Source organism: Anguilla anguilla, chromosome 13 (genome assembly GCF_013347855.1).
Source record: "Anguilla anguilla isolate fAngAng1 chromosome 13, fAngAng1.pri, whole genome shotgun sequence".
NCBI classification, from domain to species: Eukaryota; Metazoa; Chordata; class Actinopteri; order Anguilliformes; family Anguillidae; genus Anguilla; species Anguilla anguilla.
Window position 1 is genome coordinate 31,536,582 of NC_049213.1, and position 20,549 is coordinate 31,557,130.

At 55.1% G+C, this 20,549-nt stretch overlaps 1 protein-coding gene across 6 annotated transcripts in view; it reads left to right on the forward strand.

Moving 5' to 3' along the window:
* rerea (arginine-glutamic acid dipeptide (RE) repeats a) overlaps positions 1–20,549 on the forward strand; it is a 190,812-nt gene that overhangs the window by 109,098 nt on the left and 61,165 nt on the right. For all 6 annotated transcript variants that reach the window (XM_035387349.1, XM_035387350.1, XM_035387351.1 and 3 more), the window contains 3 exons: positions 17,354–17,459; positions 18,433–18,529; positions 19,615–19,719. In XM_035387349.1, the coding sequence (XP_035243240.1) occupies positions 17,354–17,459; positions 18,433–18,529; positions 19,615–19,719 (308 nt within the window). The remainder of the gene's footprint in view (positions 1–17,353; positions 17,460–18,432; positions 18,530–19,614; positions 19,720–20,549) is intronic.

Here is a 20,549-nt window from a genome sequence, read left to right on the forward strand (position 1 = left end):
CATTTAGTTTGCCGTCTTTGCGAATGGCGGTGATGGGGGAGCGGGTGGAGCTGCTTTGTGCTGTCAAGTCACCAACCAATCAAAAGACTGTGAAACGTAAGTGCATTATGACTGAGGGATTGTAGATGAAACATAAGTCTCGCAAGTGTCAGTCTCACCTTCAGTGGATGGGGTTTTATGGCCACCGTTATGCGCGCGGCGAACCTCAGCTGAAGCCTGTGAGGACTATATCCAGCTCGCCGCGTTCCTCAGGTCAGGGGAGGATTACAGAGAAACGGGCAGCTGCTCGATTCATCACCGCGCTTTTACTGCCTGCTCAGGCACGCTCAATTATCACATACTGGGAGATCTAGGGAGCTTTCATCTGCAGACTACTCTTCATACAAAACCACAAAAAATTCTCCCTACACCCCCCACCCCCCCAGTTAATCACAGTGGAATATCCTTCTCCATTTATCCCAAACACACACTGTGCTCTCTTCCTTTTCTTCTCTGGATATTTCCCCTGTGTGGTAATTAATGCCACACCACGCTTACCCTCTCAAATCAGGCTCTGCTTCCAGTCGTCTGCCTGCTTGTGCGTTGTGGCTCGCGGCCGCTCGAGTGCACCTCGTTCTTCCTTCGATGGCTCAGCGCGGTTTGATGCCGCCTCAGAAGACATCTGAAGCATTAATTTCTTGCGGTCGTGCTGCAAGTGAAGCGCAGCCTTTGTTCAGGGGGAAGGAGCCGATTTTCGCCCGTGTGTGGGGGGGGGAGGGGGGGGGGTGCTGTGCTCGGCTGGTAATGTCTGGCCAGTTTTAGAACTGGGCTGAGCATCCCTCTCTGCTTTGTACCTTCACACTGTATTACAGGCCAGTGTTTCAGCCTCCTGGTCAAGTGGAGCTCTGTTCATTTCCACAGTTCTGTTTTGCCTGATGCCCCCCCCCCACCCCCCCTCGTCCTCGTCCTTTCACCAGTATGAATAGTCAAGAATCCTGTTACGGTCTGTACATTTGTCAGTTGATTTATGTTGTGATAAAGTCCTGTTCTTCTTAAGCGTGGTGGTTTCCCTTTCTTCCCTTTCAGCCGTGGTGTTAAGCCAGCCCGCTCTGGGTCTCCGGCTCGTTTCACAGCCCATGGCTCTGTCGTCCTTTTTCCAGAGCCCGGGCTCGGAGCGGCAGTGCGGGGCTGGCCGAACGCTCGCCCCGGGCTGCCGAGCCTCGCGCCGCGTTTGCAGACCGCCGTAACGCCCGGCCCGTGTGCGGGAGAGTGACCCCTCAGAGGTCTGAGATAAAGCAGCGCGTAGCGGGGCCGGATCGTTTACGCTGCCCCCCGCCCCCGCACCCCGCATTTAAAGCACCCCATTCTGCTGCCTGCTGGTGTTGATATAGCTCAGCCCCCCCCCCCCCCCCCCCCCCCCCAGGCCCGTGCTGAAGGTGCCGCCGTTTCGGATATAATCTCCCTCACCCAGCCGGCACCTTCGCCCGAGGCCCACTCACACGCGCGACACGAGAGATTGCTTCCCTACTCCAGGTGAGGACCCCCCCTTCCCCCCCCCCACACCATCACTGAAGGGGGGGGGGGAACCGCTGCTGCTTACTGGCGCCCATGTTTACACTCAGCTGCCCTTGAACAGCCAGGGAAGGACAGCGGTCGGTACGGTGTGCGGTTCGCGTGCAGGAGTCAGAGGAGCGGCCCTGAATGGCTGCTTGCCCCCTGGAACCGTCACTATCATTACATCATCGGCCAATAGAGGACATGCAAATATCAGCCGGGAGAGAGGAGGGTAAACATACAAACAGGAGCAAAGGGGGCGGGCGTTATGCTGATGTCACTGAGCCGGTTAGTAGGCAGTGCATTTGTACTGGAGAAGCTTAGGGTGTTTTGATAAATCTACACTCAGTGTTGGAAGCCTTGGAGAGGTGTATTATGTGGGCTGGGCTTGGCTGGGGCTACAGACCCTTCGTCAGCAGATGCAAAGCAGGAGTGGGAGGGTGAGAGGTCCTTTCTCCAGCACCTGTCCACCAGCTCTGAGACCCCCCAGCTGTGACACCCCCTGGAAGGAATTCAAATTCACTCTGAGTAACAGTCTAGAGGCAGTTCCCCGGAATGAGACCTGAGGGGTGTGTTTTGTTGCATGTTGACATGTTCTGTTGTTGGTAAGAATGTGTGCATGTGTGCCTAAAATTTCCTGGGGAAATCTTTGATTTTGGTACCGGAAAAACAGTCTATTGTCTCATAGCTTGTGTTTAAAATTGCTTTGGAGAAGCAAAATAATCTGCTTTTATCTAAAGTCCTAAAGATATGACCCCTGATTAAAAAAATTATTCATCTACTTTTAATTTTAATTGTAATTAATGTTGTCATATGTCATTGTCATACCTTTTTCATACCGGTTGCTTAACATTGATATTGGGTGTGTTGAATAGAACAGCAAACCTGTGTTTGGATGGACACATAAAACATATAAGCTGCTTCCTTTAGGGTGCTGGCCCAGTGGTCCTTGGTTTTCTTTTGTTTTTTTCTTTTCTTCCCAACCCCCCCCCCCCCCCCCCCACACACACACACACACCTCTCCCCCACCACTAACACCAGGCTGGCTGAGAGGTTATCGGGTGGTAGAGAGTGAATTGAGTTGGATTAGAGCAGAGCCCGTTCCCTCCGTGTGAATCGCGGATGGCTGTAAGGAAACGCGAGCGAGTGGAAGTGTCTGGCTGAAGCCTTTAAGAAAGAGCAGGGATGCCGGTGGGAGGTTGATTGTGTTTTGTCTCGTACTCCTGTTTTTATTCACAATGGTGAGCGCGCTTGCGTTTACCGTGGGAGGCTTGAATCGTTGCCAGAAGAGCGCTGACAAGCGTCTCCATTCTGATTAAACAAAGGAAGCCCCACACACATCTGTGCTCGCTATACAGCTTTTCATCAAACAAAATTAACTTCTGCTACTCGCCGCCCAAAACCGTTTCCTTTTTTATTTTTATTTTTGTATTCATGTATGAATGAGAAATTCACTTCTGTGAGAAGGGAAGGGAGTGTACGTTTCTGTTTTGAGACTTCCTCTTCTATTACAGACTTCACATTCTGCAGGCTGTGAAATGCTTGCTGAACAGTTGTATTTAGAATGCTACATATTGACTATAACGTTTCAGCGTTTTAGCCATAGCATCAGCAGTATAGCATTTTAGCCATAGTTTGTGACCTTATCTGCAACGCCACAACACTTCTTCAGCCATTCAGTCCGGTTGTTTGTCACGTCTGCTTGAGTAAGCAAATTGTAAATGTGGAAGATCTGGAGTGTCTCGTAGTCCCTTTCATTCCAGCAGTCCATGAAATGCTACAGTGTTATTTTTCTACGGGACGCATTATTCATGTGCTGTGGGGATTAGGACAGGACTTGCTGTTATGTGGCTGTTAGGCAGTCTGGGCGTTTCTCAGGAGTTGTTAGTTTGCTGGATTATCATCTGCTGAAAGGGCCCTGTAATCAGCAGTCTAGGCCTGAGCTTCTTTCTGTTGTCCCCCCCTCCCCCCCCCCCCCCCCCAGTCTGCGTTCTTGTGCGTGCTTTAGTGTTGTACAGTGGTTTATTAAACCTTCAGGCGGTGTCACTTGGGCTATAAAAAAAGCTTCAGATCTTGAGCACTGTTTGTGGGGAGGAAAGAAAAAAAAGCGAAAAAGCGGCGTCTCATTTCTGTGTTGACACAGAGCTCTTTATCTGCTCACTATCGCAGTCCTCAGACCGCTTTAAATACCAGCCTCCGCCCGCCCCGCTCACTGCAGGTTTTATTTAGCCGCCGCGCAACCGGAGGCGAGCAAACGCTAAGAAGTGAGCCCAGATGCGGCTGGTCCGTGTGAGCGGGTTCAAATAGCCGCTGGATCTGTGGAGAAGCGTGCCCCCCCCCCCCACCCTGCGGTTTTTAAAAGAGCGAGGTTTCCGCAGAAACGGCTCGGCGTCCTGTAGAAGCCGCGGCGGCAGCCCCGTTTGGGGTGAACCTCTCGATACTGTAGCCAGCCAGCCGGCGCTCGCAGTCAATTAAGGTGCGACCCGTTTGCTTTAAATGACATTTAAATGTCAAGTGGTGGGGAGGCGGTGTGAATTCTCTGATTTATGATGGAGGTTTTTCTCTCTTTCTCTCTCTCCTGCGCAGTGGCAGGTGTGCTGCACCTAGCAGAGGAGGTAAAGTGTGGAAGAGATGGGGCCAGCCTGGTAGCTGCCTGTCTACTGCCCTCAGGGTCTACCTGAACACTGTACAGCCCCACAGGGTCAAATGAAATGGGGTTTTATTTTCTTTCTTATTTCCTATAGATTATTATTATTATCGACCATTCTGTGGTATTACAGTTGACATTGCTGTCTGCCTACCCAGACCCCTCTGTTCTGCTAGTTTTGGGTGTCTGGTGGTGGAATGAGCTTCCCACTGCAGTCAGAACAGCAGTCACCCTGCCCACCTGCCTGACTCACCTCTTCAGAGTCCACCATAGCTTCCCTGGCCCCCTTTAGAATATACTTTCGTTTTATCTGTCTTTCTTTTGGACTTGGATTGAATTCTGTTACAGTTCACATTGTTGTTTGTCAGGTTAACGGTGCACTTACTGATTATTTATGGGCCCTCTGTGCCTTCTCAGTGATGTCACATGTCTGTATTCCTGAGAGTTACGCTGATCTTCTCTCCACCGCTCTGGGTACGGAGCCTGTGCTGAGTGATTGTAATGTGATGTGATGGGGTGGCACACACCGTGGGGTAGCTGGCTTCAGATCGTCCGGCTCGATCGGAGCGCCGCGGAGATCGCGGCCAGCGCGGGGGGATCGCGGCGGGAACGCTGCGTTTGGCGGCCGGGGAAAGGGGGGAGAGTGACAGAGGCGGTGGGAGCGTGATTTAAGAGCGCGCTGTTCTCCGTACCGCCTCTCTGTGTGGAAGTAAAGCCATTAGGAACGCCCTGCCTCTCTCTCTCTCTCTCCCCCTGACAGCCTGTCAGTCTGCCGCGCTTAAGCAGTGCGGCTTAATGGCATTAAACACACCGGCGGAAGCTTCCGGAAGCAGCCCGAGCCGGTCCGTATAGTGGGGTTTGGGTGTCCCTTCACCTTGCAGTGTGTGAAGAGAGGGGCGACTGCAGCCCTGGCAACCGATTGGCTCAGTCGCTGCACCAGCGCGTGCACCATATCAGAGATCCTGCAGGCGAACGCCGTTACCGCTTCTGACGCTGACCGTTAGCGTTAGCTTTTAGAGCCGTGCGTGCTTTTACCCGAGCGAGCGCGTCGGCGGTACGTAAAAACCGCGAGCGCGCGGGTCACGTGGACCGGGCGCGATCGATGGCGTGGCGGGCGTGGGCGGGGCTCGCTAGGAGAGGGGATGGGAGGGGACGGCGAGCGGTGATCAGCGGCGTGGAGCGCTTGCGCAGATGCTGGACGGGCTGCGGAGCCTTTACGCTAAAAACCCGCCACGGCCGCTACGACCCGGCGGACACGAGTGGCGAACCCAAACACTAATCAGATTAATGAGCCGGCAGCCAAACGCAGAGGTGTGAGCGAGGGCACAGACACGCCCCCCACACGCTCGCGACACGCTCGCCTCACTGCTCTCTGCTTCCTTTCAAAATGGCTGCCACTGCTGTGTGGTTTTTCTCTCTCTCTCTCTCTCTCCCCCCCTCCAGCCCCTATGTGTTTTTTTAACGCATTTGAAACATCAGATCTAACAAACGTGTCGACCGTGTCGAGAAGGCCATCTCATCTCTCGCCGGTGGAAGCTACACGGTGTGTCCCCCTTAACCCTGAGCGCTGATAACAGTGGATAGGAGAGGTGTGCCGTTTCACTAGATAAATATCCCTGTGGCATTTGAGTGCACCTCCTAGATTTCCTGTAGTCAGTTTATAAAAATCGTGTTTGAAATTGTATTCTGTTGAGTCAAATTGCATTATTTGGAACAGCTGACGAGTTGTCAATTGAACCTGCGTTTCTTGGCCTTGTGTGATGTCTCTGAGGGCAGTCCCCTCTAGGGAATTACTGCACTTCGATCCTTGATCTTTGCGCTTGTGCTTGTGTTGTAAGTCACTCTGGAGAAGAATGCCTGCTAAATGCCAGCAAAGTAAAGCAGATTAGTTTGCAGTTGATGACATGTTGTGTTAGCTGCCCAGGGAAGTAGCATGGCCTCGCGGTGGACATATGGAGACAGGCGTGGTCAATAAAAGCATTTTATCTGAGCACCCGGTATGTTTTGGATTTTGGCTGTCCCATTTTCTTACAGAAAAAAAACATCCACCTGCTTTCAATGAAGTTATGAGTTTTGTTACTGTTTGTTTTTCAACAGGAATGTCATTGCTTTATCTCAAATGCTTAAGGATAGCATTTGACCAAGGAGAAACCAAAAATATGTACACACAGCTAATGCGATAGAAAGCCATGGAGAGGAGTGTGCATGGCAGGTGTGGAGGGGGGCTCTGGTAGCTGAAGTATGTGACTCAAGCTTGTCTTTCCCTAAATGACACATCTGCTGGCACCAAAACACTGGAGTGCAGCAGCCCCTGGTGCCTGTATGGGCTCCAGTCAATGTTGGTTTTCTTTGGTTGCTTTCTGGTTCGCTGGCGGCCGGCGTGTTGGTACGGTGTGTGAGGCATAGCACCTGGTCCGGTGGCGGCCATTTTGGAATGCTGAGGGTGGTGTAGAGGGAAGGAGCCGGAGGTGAAATGGCATGGGAATCCGGTATGCTGGGATTAAAGGCTGGGACTTAGAGAGAGGAAACCACCCCCGCAAACCCCCCCGTCCCCCGCCCCCCCCCCCTCCCCGAGCCCCAGCCGGCGCGCTCCTGTCCCACACCCCCTCCTTGAACCCGGGTTCTTTCCACTCTGCCTGAACCACCTGATTCCCCGGCGTGCGGCTGCGCCCTCCCTCACCCTGCCGCGCCCCCCGTCTGCAGGTTTGTGTTTCACATGTGAGCCCCTCCAGCGGCGCGCCGCTCCTGTCTGGTATTAATACACAGCTCATATCTGTGGGCTCATTCAGCCTGACTGGCTGTCCGGGGAGATATACTCCAGCGCTCTGCCCTCCCTGTCGCTCTCCGTCTCCGCGGGACCGCGTTGGGCGGGGTGGGGGGGACGCTGACACCGCGTAGCGCCGCGCGAATCGTGACGGCCCGGGTCCTCCCCCCCCACGCCTCTGACACGGGGCCCCCCAGCGGAGATGAGGCGACGGGGGCTGGCGCGGGGATCAGCAGCGAGGAGGGCGCCGCTGCTCTCGTCCTGCTGAACGCTGTGTGTGGGGGGAACAAAGAGCCCATGCACTTTCCACAGCTGTGCCTGGACCTGCGTGTGTGTGTGTGTGTGTGCGTGTGTGTCTGTGTGCGTGTGTGTGTGTGCGCGTGTGTGTGTGTGTGTGTATGCGTGTGTGTGTGTGTGTGTGACTGTGTGTGTGTGTGTGTGTTTGTGTGAGATTGTGATTGTGTGTGACTGCGTGTGTCTGTGTGATTGTGATTGTGTGTGACCGACTGTGTGTGTGTGTGTGTGTGTGTGTGTGTGTGCTGCGTCTGTTTGGATTTGAATGACTGTGTGTCTGTGTACGTGCGTGCGCGCACATCTGCGTGTGTGTGTGCATGAGTGACTGTGTGCACACGCACGTGTGTTTCTGAGTGCCCCCCCCACCCCCACAGTCTCAATGTGTCTGAAATGAAGCCAGTCCTATAGATTTCATGTTTTTTCTTTCCATCTCCCTCTCTCTCTCCCTATCTCCATCCCTCTCTCCCTGTATCTCTCTCCCTCCCCCTCTCTCTCTCTCTCCCTCCCTCTCTCTCTCTCTCTCTCTCTCTCCCCCTCCCTCCCTCCCTCCCTCTCTCCCTCCCTCCCTCTCTCTCTCTCTCTCCCTCTCTCCCTCTCTCTCTCCTGTTGTGCTGCGTGGGGGAGGGTCACAGGCACTTGGTATCCAGGAGAGGATCTTAGAGTCTCGCTGTTGTTATTGGCTGTCTAGACACACTGGGAGTGATCAGAGCAGAACAAACTGTAATTGTGTAACCCCTGATCGCAGCCGGCACAATATTATTTCAGCTGCTTTGTGTGTAGTGTTTGTCGCACAGGGGCAAGGCTGAAAGCAGCATCCTGTGTGTCTTTGTCTGTGTGTGTGTGTGTGTGTGTGTGTGTGTGTGTGTTTCTGCGTGTGCGTGCGTGTGTGTGTGTGTGTGTGTGTGTTTCTGTGTGTGTGTGTGTGCGTGCGTGCGTGCGTGCGTGCGCTTGTGTGTGCGTCTTTGTCTGTGTCTCTGTTTCGGTGTGTGTGTGCGCGTGCGCGTGTATGCGTATGTGTGTGCGCCTTTGTGTATACTTGCACGTTAGTATGCATGTCCATCTGTATTGCTTTCCTCCTCCCTGTACAGTGTACCAGGGGCACTTGTAGATAAAATGTATATAAATTTGCTGCGTCCTTATGCAGTGCTGTGTATGTGTGTGTGTGTGTGTGTGTGTGTGCGCCTTGGTGATTACGCACGGACCCCCGGGGGTCTGCCAGTGCCCGCCAGGCCCCTTATAGATCACTCATTTACTGCACGGCTGGAACAAGGTCACCTTGTCGGCGTGGAGATTGGGATCTATAAATTCAGTAGATTGCGTGTTGAGGGGTCTATACTGCGGGCGTGGTCATTGTGTACACGCTTCCTGATGGCCGTATATCGGCCGTTTGAAACGGTCTCCCCTCAGCCCGGTGTCTGGCCGTGGGGGGGGGGGGCGGGTGTAACTCTCTCTGGGGGCCGCTGAGTGCCCAGGACAGCTGTTGTAGGGCTAAGCCTCCCCCCTGCAGCTGATGAGAGCGCTCGTTAGCTTTAGCCTCGCTGGAGCAGCTCCCCGGCTGCGTGAGCCTCGACGCGCGGGCAGAACGAGGCGGAGCCCCTTTCACCCAATCAGACCAGCACCCCTGTCACCCAATCAAACCAGCACCCCTGTCACCCAATCAAACCAGCACCCCTGTCACCCAAACAAACCAGCACCCCTGTCCCAGCAGGCTGGCGCTGGGGGCGGCGTGGTCAGGGCGTGGTCAGGGTGGTCGGCGCACAGGGTGGCCCTGAGGCTTCTGGGGCAGGGTTAGTCTTTTGGGGCAGGGCTAGGCTTCTGGGCGGGGTTTGGCATTTGGGGCGGGGTTAGGCCTTTGGGGTGGGGCTAGGCTTTTGCCGCGGCGTCCCAGCAGTGGTACGTGATGCCTTCGAGCCTCGCTGCTCGCAGCTCAGCTCACGCTTGGCTGAGTGCGCTGATCGATTAGCCATGCCTTAACCAAGACTTCTCATTTCCTGCTTTCCATTACCTCGCTCAATCAGGCTCAGCCCCGCTCTGGGGCAGCGCTGTCTGTGTGCGCCGGACACTCTGTCCACAAACCCTCCGTCTGAAACAGCCCTCGCTGTTCACCTGTCCCCCCCCCCCCCCCTTCACCCCCCCACCCCTGTCTCTCCCCCCTACCCCTCTCACCCCTCCCTCTCCCTGACCCTCCCCCTCTCACCCCTCCCTCTCCACCTGTCCCTCCCCCTCTCACCCCCCCCTTACCCCTCTCTCTCCCCCCCTACCCCTCTCACCCCTCCCTCTCCCTGTCTCTCCCCCTCTCACCCCTCCCTCTCCCTGTCTCTCCCCCTCTCACCCCCCCACCCCTCTCTCTCCCTACCCCTCTCACCCCTCCTTCTCCACCTGTCCTTCCCCCTCTCACCCCCCCATCCCTCTCTCTCCCTACCCCTCTCACCCCTCCCTCTCCACCTGTCCCTCCCCCTCTCACCCCCCACCCCTCTCTCTCCCTACCCCTCTCACCCCTCCTTCTCCACCTGTCCTTCCCCCTCTCACCCCCCCATCCCTCTCTCTCCCTACCCCTCTCACCCCTCCCTCTCCACCTGTCCCTCCCCCTCTCACCCCCCACCCCTCTCTCTCACTCCCCCTCTCACCCCTTCTTCTCCACCTGTCCCTCCCCCCCATCCCTCTCTCTCCCTGTCCCTCCCCCTCTCGCCCCTCCCTCTCCCTGTTCCTCTTCCTCTCTCCATCTCCCTTTCTTTCATTCCTTTCCCCTCTTTCTCATTGTCTTCACACCCCCTCCCTGTTTAGAAGAACCAGTCATAACGGTGCAGTTACATGGACAAACTCTTCAGCACCGCGCCCGACAGAACTTTGTTGAAGGTAGCCGACCTCAAAATGCATCAGATCCCTTCATTGTTCTTCTGGGGCTCATAACTCTGCGTCTATCTGTCTTCCTGCTGACCTTTGCACCCTCTAATTGGTGCTGAGCGTGTGAGCACGTCGAAATAAGCAAACTCGGGCCGTCTGTTGACGCTGTCTGCTGACTGAGCGTCGTCCGCAGAAGAACACCGCGGCGAATTCCTCCCGCAGTCACATGACCCCCCCCCCCCACCAGCAGCCGTGTGCGGGCCAGCCAGTCACAGGATCAGTGAGCCTGCGTGAGATCTCACAGAGAATGTGCTTCTTTTAATGACGCTCGCAGCACAGGCGGGTCATTAGTCATGTTTTCTCACCCCCCCCCCCCTCACGGCGCTACGCTAGCGGCAGAACGCAGCGCTACGAGCGCTTTCCCATCTGCCAGAGACCGCGGCCGGAGCGCCGCTGCAGCGAGGCGCACTTCCTCCTTCAGATCGGATTTGCATGCCGGCGTGTATTTTAGTTGCAGATGTTTTTACAGCCTGACCTCCTCCCCAGCACGCCGGAGGGGGGTGGTGGGGGAGGGGGGGGGGGGGAGAGAACTCTGATCTCCGTGCTGTTGAGTCACTGGGAGAGAGCTGCTGGTTCTCCTCCGCTCGGCGACGCTCTCCGGTTCCCCGCCGCGGCGAAGAGGCCAGCAGCCCGCGCGCTCGGGGGGCCGCGGCGTGGGCGGCTGGCCTGCGATGCGAACAGCGTGCTCTCACAGCGGCGTCACGCCGGCCCCTAACGGAGCGCTCGACTCACTCCCGCGCTCCCAGGAAGCGCTGGGAAGAGCGCTAGCCGCTTTAGCGCAGAGGGAGTACCGCGGCTACGCTTTAGTCACTCATACAGCGGCTTCTGATGGCCTGCAGAGAATTGGAGAATGTTGTGACGTCATTTCTGCTGTGTGTTAATGGGCTTCTCTCACACACAGGCACAGGTGTCTGACTCTGTTAGCCTCAGCGCTACCGCGGGCGTGCAGAGATGAACGTAGCCAGCTCTCAAGGCTTAGCTCCAAGACCGCGGCTGATCCTATGAAACCCAAATTTCTTATGTCTCAATTTAAACGGATAATATTTGAATGTAAGGCATCCAAGAGGGCTGGAAAAGGGAATCTGTCAGGCAAATAACGCTACGTGATGTTTACGTGATGCTACGTGTTCTGGAGTCTGAGATGTTCACACAGATGAAAGCAGTTGGGAAACCAGGTTGATGACACACTGCTTTAGATGAGGGTTGAGACGGACAAATTGATGGTGTTTCGGAGTCGAAGCGTTGGCTAACCCCCCCCCCCCCCCCCCCACCCCCGATTTAAATGATTATGATCTCCTTGTGAGAGCCTCGTGAGTCACCCAGCAGCAGCCACTAGCAGAACCCCAGAAACGTTCCCCAGCGAAACGCAGAAGGGGTGATTACCTCAGATGTGCATCGGCGTGCTTGATTACACGCGTCATACTGAAACGGGTGGCTTTACACCGCGGTGGGGGGGTAGGGGGATGGGGGGGGGTGGGTGTGGAGGAGGGGGTCGAGTACCAGCGAGGCTGAAGAATGCTGTTTCTGAAAATCTCCCTCTCTGAACCGGCTAATGCTCACGGACTCCGGCGCAGATCTGGGCTGGCAGACGGGCTGGCCGTCTTCAAAGCAGGCGGAGACGTGGTATCTGAACGGCGCGGCAGGGCGCGGGGCGCCATCCAGGACCCGCCTTCAAGGACCCGAGGCGAGGAGCCGAGGAGGCTAGCCTCGCTCCCCGTTCCTTTCCTCTGATTGGAGGAGGGAGGAAACATGCGCGCATTAACGCTCGTTTCTTGTTATTAGCGCGTCATAAACCTGCGAGAGGCAGGCCAACCTAACGAGGCTCTTCCTCTTTCCAAACAACCGCCTTCCCCAACAAAGGTGTGGTACATGTGGGGGGGGGAGGCACGCCATTTTGTATTTCCCTCCACTGTCTCTGGGTTTTTTTTTTTCTTGTTTTCTCTCCCATGTTCTTGATGCTTTTCATTGTGAAGCCCAGCGGATCGATTGGGGGAAAGGCAGCGCTGTAGCTGTGGTCAGTCACCCTGTGCGCTGAGCCTCATTCAGAGCCCTGCGCGTCGCCCTCTCCCCCCGGCGCAGGGACCCTGTGTCTCTGACGCGCGGCTGTGTGTCACGGTTAGCCGAGCCCCAGATGGAAGCGCTTAGAGAGCGTACGCGCCGGATCGCAGGCCTGGCGGGACGCGGGACGGGGCGGGGGGCGGGGGGCGGAGAGGGGAGGAAGGGGCGGCCGCAGAGTCCCCAGCCGCGCACATTCCTCCGTCCGCTCCCGCTATTCGCGCCTCGTGTTTTCCATTTGCCGTCCGCGTCTCTGTCCGTAGGTGGCTCCACCACCCCCCCCACCCCCCCCAGTCCGTGTTCCGGTTCAGATGATAGCAGATGGCTTGGATTCACGCGTGTGCGTGTGTGTGAGCTGGTAGGGGGGAGGCTGAGCGTAGCGCGGGGGGGGGGGGGGGGGGGAAGCGCCTGCGCTCTATTCCTTACATGGCCTCAGACCGACTCGCCTGGGCTTCATTTAATTACGCCCCCCCAGCAGCCCCCCCCTGTCCTTCGTCAAGGTCGACAGCCAGCTTCCTGTCAGCTCTTAATGACGTGAGCGATTTCCTGGAGAGCGAGGGAGCGAGCGGAGGGCGAGCGAGCGGGCACTCCCGTAATAAGAATGATCAGAAGGTAGGAGGCTGAGGATCGGAGAGAAAAGCCATGAGACAGAGAGGGAGAGAAAGGGAAGGGGAGAGAGAGAGAGAGAGAGAGAGAGACTAAACATCTGAAAATAAACAGGGGTTTCCTGTTAATGTGTGCCAGAGCTGTTTGTGCAGAGTGCAGCGCTCGGTGCAGCCAGGAGAGCGGTTCGCGGCTCGAACGCCATCGCTGGCCCGACGCCACGGCTTCCTGCTCCCAGACACCTCCGCCGCCGGCCCCTCCGGCCGCCAAACCCGCCGGAAGCTCGTCCGTTTCACACCGTTATCCTCAGGCCCCTTACTGCAGGGCTGGGACTGACTGGCCCTCCCTAAAACTGCCAGAGAAATGGGGTGGGGGTGGTGTCACTGGGGGGGTCACGAGGGGTTCATGTTAGTCTTGTAGAACAGGGGTGCACAACAAGGCCTGATAATTTTCTTCTGGATTCTGTGCCAGCTTTTCCTCCTCATGTTTAACTAGCTCGCTCGTCTGACATTTGTACCAGCAGCAGCTACAGCAGCAGACTGAGTGTGTCCTAAAGATTTTACTGTGCTCCAGTACTGGAGTGAACCAGCGTGGTTTATAGACCTGTCGGAAAACTCAAACTAAAGTAATGGGTTGGAACAAAAAGCGGTGCGTGGACCGGCCCTGTGGGACCGGAGTTTAGCCCTGCTGTAGAAGAGGAGGCAGGCCCTGCTGTAGAAGAGGAGGGAAGGCCCTGTTGTAGAAGAAGAGGAAGGCCCTGCTGTAGAAGAGGAGGAAGGCCCTGCTGTAGGAGAAGGGGAAGGCCCTGCTGTAGAAGAGGAGGAAGGCCCTGCTGTAGAATAGGAGGAAGGCCCTGCTGTAGAATAGGAGGCAGGCCCTGCTGTAGAAGAGGAGGCAGGCCCTGCTGTAGAAGGAGGAGGAAGGCCCTGCTGTAGAAGAGGAGGAAGGCCCTGCTGTAGAAGAGGAGGCAGGCCTTGCTGTAGAATAGGAGGAAGGCCCTGTTGTAGTGGAGGAGGAAGGCCCTGCTGTAGAATAGGAGGAAGGCCCTGCTGTGTGAGAGCGACGTCGTCATGGACACCGCTGGCACCTGCCAGTGTATGAAGCTCCGCCTTCATCGCCGCTGTGCTCCTTTATGAGCGCGGTTTCCCTGCCCCTGACCCTGACCCCTGACCCTGACCGCTGCCAGTGACGAGAGGCTGAAAATGACCAGCCGCATTCGGCCATGAAGAGCGCTTTCAGAACCCCGTAACGCAGGCGGCGTTTTCTGAGTGAGCGAGTGGCGGCGTTCGCGGGCCGTCTGACTGACAGCTGGACCCGGCGGTTTCTGGAATGGTCCGCAGGGCAGCACGCTGGCCGCAGTGTCGTCTCTCCGGCCTGTGCATAGCTGCGTTTTTAAGCGCAGGCACTTCAGTCCCACCCTGGGATTTTGGGGAAAGTTTGAAAAGCATGAAAGCTGGAGTGTGTGGGACTCCCCTCTCTCCCCTACCCCTGTAGCCTCATAAAGAGCGGATTCTCCCCGCTGCTCAAAGCCCTGCTCTGAACCGCTCGTATCCCTTTAAAACCCCCCCCCCCCCCCCCTGAGCAGCGCTGGCCTGTGGGGCTCACCTGGGGAGAGGAACCTTCACAAAGCGTCAGGATAGCGCACCTCCTCCTCCTCCTCATCCTCCTGCAGAACTGGTTCATCTGTGGCGTGGTGCAAATTAACCTGGAATGGTGCACCATCTTTTAAAAATCCTCCTTGTGACTTTGCAAACCTGTTTAGTGCTGATCCTGTGCCTATGTGTGTACTGGCCCAGTTCTTATTTATGATTTTTATTTATTTATTTTTATTAGTTTTTTTTGGTAGCATCGATTGGGAATTGACGTCTCAGTGTAACTGCCCGGCGGACAGAGGGGAATGGCCGCTGCTCTGGACGCAGTTTGGAACGGCACTAATCAATTCAGCATTGTCATTCTAATGGGCCCCTGCCTGCGCTCCCCTTCCCCTCCGCTTAAGAGCACTTATCTCCATAATGTGATTCTGCGCCATGATCTGCTCCGTGCAGCACGCAAACATAATTAGGGCTTGATAATGAAACAGTCATTTCCAGTAGCCGGATTTAGTTTTGAAAAAAAAGAAAAGGTCAGGGGGTTTCAGATTGATTTAGCTTTATAGTTTTTAAAAATGAGAACCTTATTTTTTATTTTTTTTGGTGGGTGGGGGTGGGGGGCGTTGCCGTTGCCCCTCCTTCCTCGGCCATGTTACTGAAGGTCTGCATACGCTCCACCCGTGATGTCCTCCTGCACATCTTCTAAAATGGTATGAAATGTAGCGCAGCGTTAATTGTTGAACTGCCATTAATTCCCTGTACTGAAGCACGCACTGGAGAGCTAGGCTTTATCCGCTGAATTATAAAGGAGGCGACGTGGGGGGGTTGGGCTTGGGGGGGGGGGGGGGGGGGGGGGGGGGGGGGAGGGCTGAGATAATGGAACTGGCAGTCCCGCTGTCAGAGGACAAGTACCTCCCTGTCACTGCGGCTTTTAAGCATGTGGAAGAGTGACAGAAATATCATCTCTCAAATCTGAGAGTCAGGTGTAATTAGTATACCCAACAGAGGGCTGCAGATGGTGATTATGAGATCGCTGTGTGTGTGTGTGTGTGTGTGTGTGTGTGTGTCTACGTGTGCACGTGTCTGTGTTTGTGTGTGTGTGTGCGCACATGTCTGTGTGTGTGTCTGTGTGCGCACGTGTCTGTGTGTGTGTGTGTGTCACACTGGGATTACAGGCTGTGTTGAAGCACGTGTCTGTCTGTCTGTCTGTCTGCCTGTGTGCATGTGTGTCTGTGTGTGTGTGTGTGTGTCTGTGTGTGTGTGTGCATGTCTGTGTGTGTGTGTGTCACACCGGGATTATGGGCTGTGTTGAAGCACGTGTCTGTGTGTCTGTCTGTCTGTCTGTCTGCCTGCCTGTGTGTGTGTGTGTGTGAGTGTGTGTGCGCATGTGTGTGTGTCTGTCTGTGTGTGTCACACCGGGATTACAGGCTGTGTTGAAGCACGTGTCCGTCCGCTGGGTGTTCTAACCTAACAACCCGAACATCTTTTTTTTCTTCAGCTTTTTGTCTGAAGAGACATTTATCCAGTAAAGCAAATAATCCAGCACAGGGCTCCAGACATCCTGGTGTGTTATGTAAATGTCCGCTCTGGCTCTGAATGCAAATACGCAGTGTTAGCCGGGCGTGTGCGTGAGCGGTGTTTAAAGGTGAAGGGGGGGGGAATGGGGGGGATAGCGCTGACCTGTCCTCATAAATCCCACACACGGAGGCCTCCGGGACCCGGACCATCATGCTCTCTGGCCCGGGCGCTGCCTCCTCTCTCCGCAGAGCCGTGTTTGAGATGATGGCAGCGCCGGCTTAAACGGGAGAGCAGGACGCCTTTAAATCACTCAACAGAAGCTCTCCGCTCCCCCAGCAAACGGCACCGCAGCCAAAGCTGTTATTGTGATGCCTGAAGAAAGCCCTGGGCTCACAGAAATCCCTCTCAAATGAAAAATGAAACTTTCTCTCTCTCTCTCTCTCTCCCCTCTTCTCTCTCTCACTCCCTCCCTCCCTCCATCCCTCCTTCTCTCTCCCCCTCTTCTCTCTCGCTCTCTCCCCCTCTTCTCTCTCTCCCTCTCTCTCTCCCCCCTCTCTCTCTCTCTCTCTCTCCTCCTCTCTCCCTCTCTCTCTCTCCCTCGGCTGGCTGACACGGTGTGCTTTGCATGGAGGGCTGTAATCCACAGTCGTTTTTAAAAGACTGCTGTGATTCCTGGCGGCCGAACAGGCACTCCACTGCCCCGTTATGCCAAGCTGCGGTTTCTCTGATGCTCTTTTAAACTCTCCAAATGGCCGCTCGGGTTTGTGTGGAAGGCTAATAAATATTTCATGTCAGTTAATGAAAACACCTTTTCCACAGATTCCTTTTTTTCCCCCCTGTTTGGTCTTTTTTTTCTCTCTCTCTCTCTCTCCCTCCCCCCCTCCTCTTTTTTTGTGGTGTCTCTGAAATAGATCCTTGACTCAGTGCTGTCACTCGCTGGTCTTTGCCAGAAACTGCAAGTGCTCTGTTGACTTTCAATTGCATGCAGTGCCACAGACCGCCAGTGGATGGCAGTGTTCGAAATACCAAATCTAACAATCTAAGACAAGCAAAGCACACATCTCACAGGCTAAATAAAGCCAGCTTCTTATTTATTGGGTGCAGAATGTTACTAAGTCCATTTAAACATCTCTCTTAATTTGTGGGAGACCCTGAAATTAGGAAGTATCTCTGAAGAATCTTAATATCCCTGCCCTGTGTTTTTATTTTCAGTTAAAATGCACAGGAAACTTTATGATAGCTGTTTCCCTGGAGCACAGAAAGCTCTCAGTCCCTCTTTAATTGACACGGTTGCACGGAGTGCTTTTGGCAGGGGGAGAGTGTGTCGTAAAGCAACCAAACAGCACTTTGTTCGCCAAGAAGCCGATTTTGCTACGCTGTTAAGAGACAAATGTCTGTTTATTTTATTAGAGGCATTTTTTTTCCCTCTCTCCTTCTGTCTTCCAGAGCAAACGAGACCATCTGCTGATGAGTGTGAAATGGTACTACCGCCAGTCCGAGGTCCCAGACTCCGTATACCAGCACCTGGTGCAGGACCGGAACAACGAGAACGGTGAGGAGCCGGGATTCGGTTGAGGCGGGGCGGATGGGAAGGGGTTGGGGGGGTTGTACAGAGGCCGGGCTGCACTGGAGTCAGGGGGAGGCTACAGCGTTCTATCTGTTCTCCACTTAAGGGGGGGCGGGGCAATCGCTAGGGGCGGCCATGATGAGAGTCAGGCGGGAGAACAGCAGTACCCACTGCTCTGTTCCCCAAACATTGATACGCCTCTCCTCCTGCTCTGACACGCCTCTCCTCTTGCGCTGACAGGACGCTAACGCGCGGCTGCAGTAGATCTTAGAGGGAAACGGGTTTGTGAGCCGTAATGGTGATGCAGACACACACAGAGCTGGGGGTTATTTATCTTCACAGACAGGCCCAGTCACGTCAGTAACACTGGAGAGATGCATGGGGAGTATGTATGTAGTAATGTGTGTTTGATGGGGATGTGATATGGTGGCCCAGCTCTTGAGTAGTGTGTGTTTGGTGACATGGCCCAGCTCTTGAGTGATGTGTGTTTGGTGACATGGCCCAGCTCTTGAGTGATGTGTGTTTGGTGATATGGCCCAGCTCTTGAGTGATGTGTGTTTGGTGATATGGCCCAGCTCTTGAGTGATGTGTGTTTGGTGATATGGCCCAGCTCTTGAGTGATGTGTGTTTGGTGACATGGCCCAGCTCTTGAGTGATGTGTGTTTGGTGACATGGCCCAGCTCTTGAGTGATGTGTGTTTGGTGACATGGCCCAGCTCCTGAGTAATGTGTGTTTGGTGATATGGCCCAGCTCTTGAGTAATGTGTGTTTGGTGATATGGCCCAGCTCTTGAGTGATGTGTGTTTGGTGACATGGCCCAGCTCTTGAGTAATGTGTGTTTGGTGATGTGGCCCAGCTCTTGAGTAATGTGTGTTTGGTGACATGGCCCAGCTCTTGAATGATGTGTGTTTGGTGATATGGCCCAGCTCTTGATGTGGAATGGTGCCCCTCTGTTCCAGACTCTGGCCGGGAGCTGGTCATCACTGATCCGGTGGTGAAGAGCCGGGAGCTGTTCATCTCTGACTACGTGGACACCTACCATGCTGCTGCTCTCAGGTAACACTGAGCCAACTGTTCACAGCCTCTCTCTCTTTCTCTCTCTCTCTCTTTATCTCTCTGTGGGCCTGCATTCATAAGAATCATTCTGTCACCAGAGCAGGACTATCAGAGGGAATTCTGGGTAACGGTCTTAAAGAGACTGTTGTCTTTAATCTGTTTGTGGCTTTTAAGCATTAGCTAATGAAAGGCTCTGATGATAAATGGCAGCAATGCTAGTTTGTATGTTTTGACCAAATGAGGACGTTGCGTACCTCAAAGTGTGAAATAAAAATGGTGCCTTTCCTGACACAGTTAACCACATATAAAAACTAGAACTTTGTGGTTTTTCTCTGAGCTGGAAACCTGATATTCTTTCACAGGCTCCTCTTCCTCCTGCGAATTTGTGAATTTTTTTTTTTGTTCCCTCCCTTTAATGGAAACCATGCGGGAGCCTCATGGCTGCCTCCGTGCCCCTGAAGCAGTGATTTCAGGGCGAGTGAAGCGCAGCTTCAGCGGTGCGGCGGGCTCTTTCATTCCGCTCATTACCGGGCTTCGGCGGCGTGTCCTAATCCCCGCTCCACAGACCCCCTCGTCTTCCTCTCGTCTGCCGAGGACGCCGGGCGCATCCCGGTTACCGGCCCGCCGCTGGACCTTCCACCGTATTCAGGGAGGGGGGAGAAGGGGGGGGGAGGGAATAGGTTCAAGATGTGCCGTGGATTTCCAGCTGGAGTGAGGCGCTGGTCCGCCAGGCGCTTGTTTTGGCTCCTTAGAGAGCAGCGGGCCCCGTGATCCGGCTCACTGGACAAAGGGACGAGTCGCTGGGCTGGAGCTGAGGAGCACCAGGAGCCTGGGGGGGGGGGGGGGGGGGTTTGCTCACTTACAGTTAGAAATTCCTGTGTGTGTGTGTTGGGGGGGGGGGGGGGGGGGGGGGGGGTCATTCAGTTCCAAATTTATCAGCCCTCATTTGAAATTGTTAATGTGTTTGCCATCCAGTGATTCACCCGCGCTGGATGATTAGCTCCGCCTCCTAACGCGCGCGCCGCTGACGTTCAGACTGCGCTGCGGACGAAGTTCTGAGGCCGTTTCTCTGGTTTGCGTTTCAGGGGGAAGTGCAGCATCGCCCATTTCTCCGACATATTCGTCGCTCGGGAGTTCAGGGCGCGCGTGGACTCCTTCTTCTACATCCTGGGCTACAACCCCGAAACCAGGTAAGCCGTGACTCCCTCACCCCTGTGGACGTTGGCCCTGCCCTCTGCTCTGATCACCTGCACGCCCTGAGCCCGCAGCCCTGTGGAGGCTAATTACAGTGATTAAGTGTGTAGAGTGTAGGCTCTGCATTGTGGTCCGGCTTACTCAGCTATCTGTAGCGTGGTTAGCGCTTTGTTGTCTCCGGAAACCCAATGACGCGCTAGCTGGTTGCGTTTAAACGCAGGCCCGTGGGTGTGTTCCGCGCTCAAAAACCGCTGAATGGTCACCTGCAGACCCCCAGAGCAGCGGCTAAACGGGGGCCGGCCTTTGACACGGACAGGCTCCGCGGCGGCTGCTATCGGCTGTGTGTTTCAGTGAGCGGCGACGGCTCGGACAGACGGAAACGCCGTTTATCTCGTAAATAAAGGCGGCGGCGGCGGCGGCGGCTTTGAACTCGGGTGTGAAACAGTGAGGTCAGATGGAGTGTGTGTGCATTAGAGGGGTGGGTTTTGCGGTGTGTGCATTAGAGGAGCGGGTTTTGCAGTGAGGTCAGGTGGTGTGCGTGTGCATTAGAGGGGCGGGTTTTGCAGTGAGGTCAGGTGGTGTGCGTGTGCATTAGAGGGGCGGGTTTTACAGTGAGGTCAGGTGGTGTGCGTGTGCATTAGAGGGGCGGATTTTACAGTGAGGTCAGGTGGTGTGCATTAGAGGGGCGGGTTTTGCAGTGAGGTCAGGTGGTGTGCGTGTGCATTAGAGGGGCGGGTTTTACAGTGAGGTCAGGTGGTGTGCGTGTGCATTAGAGGGGCGGGTTTTACAGTGAGGTCAGCTGGTGTGCATTAGAGGGGCGGGTTTT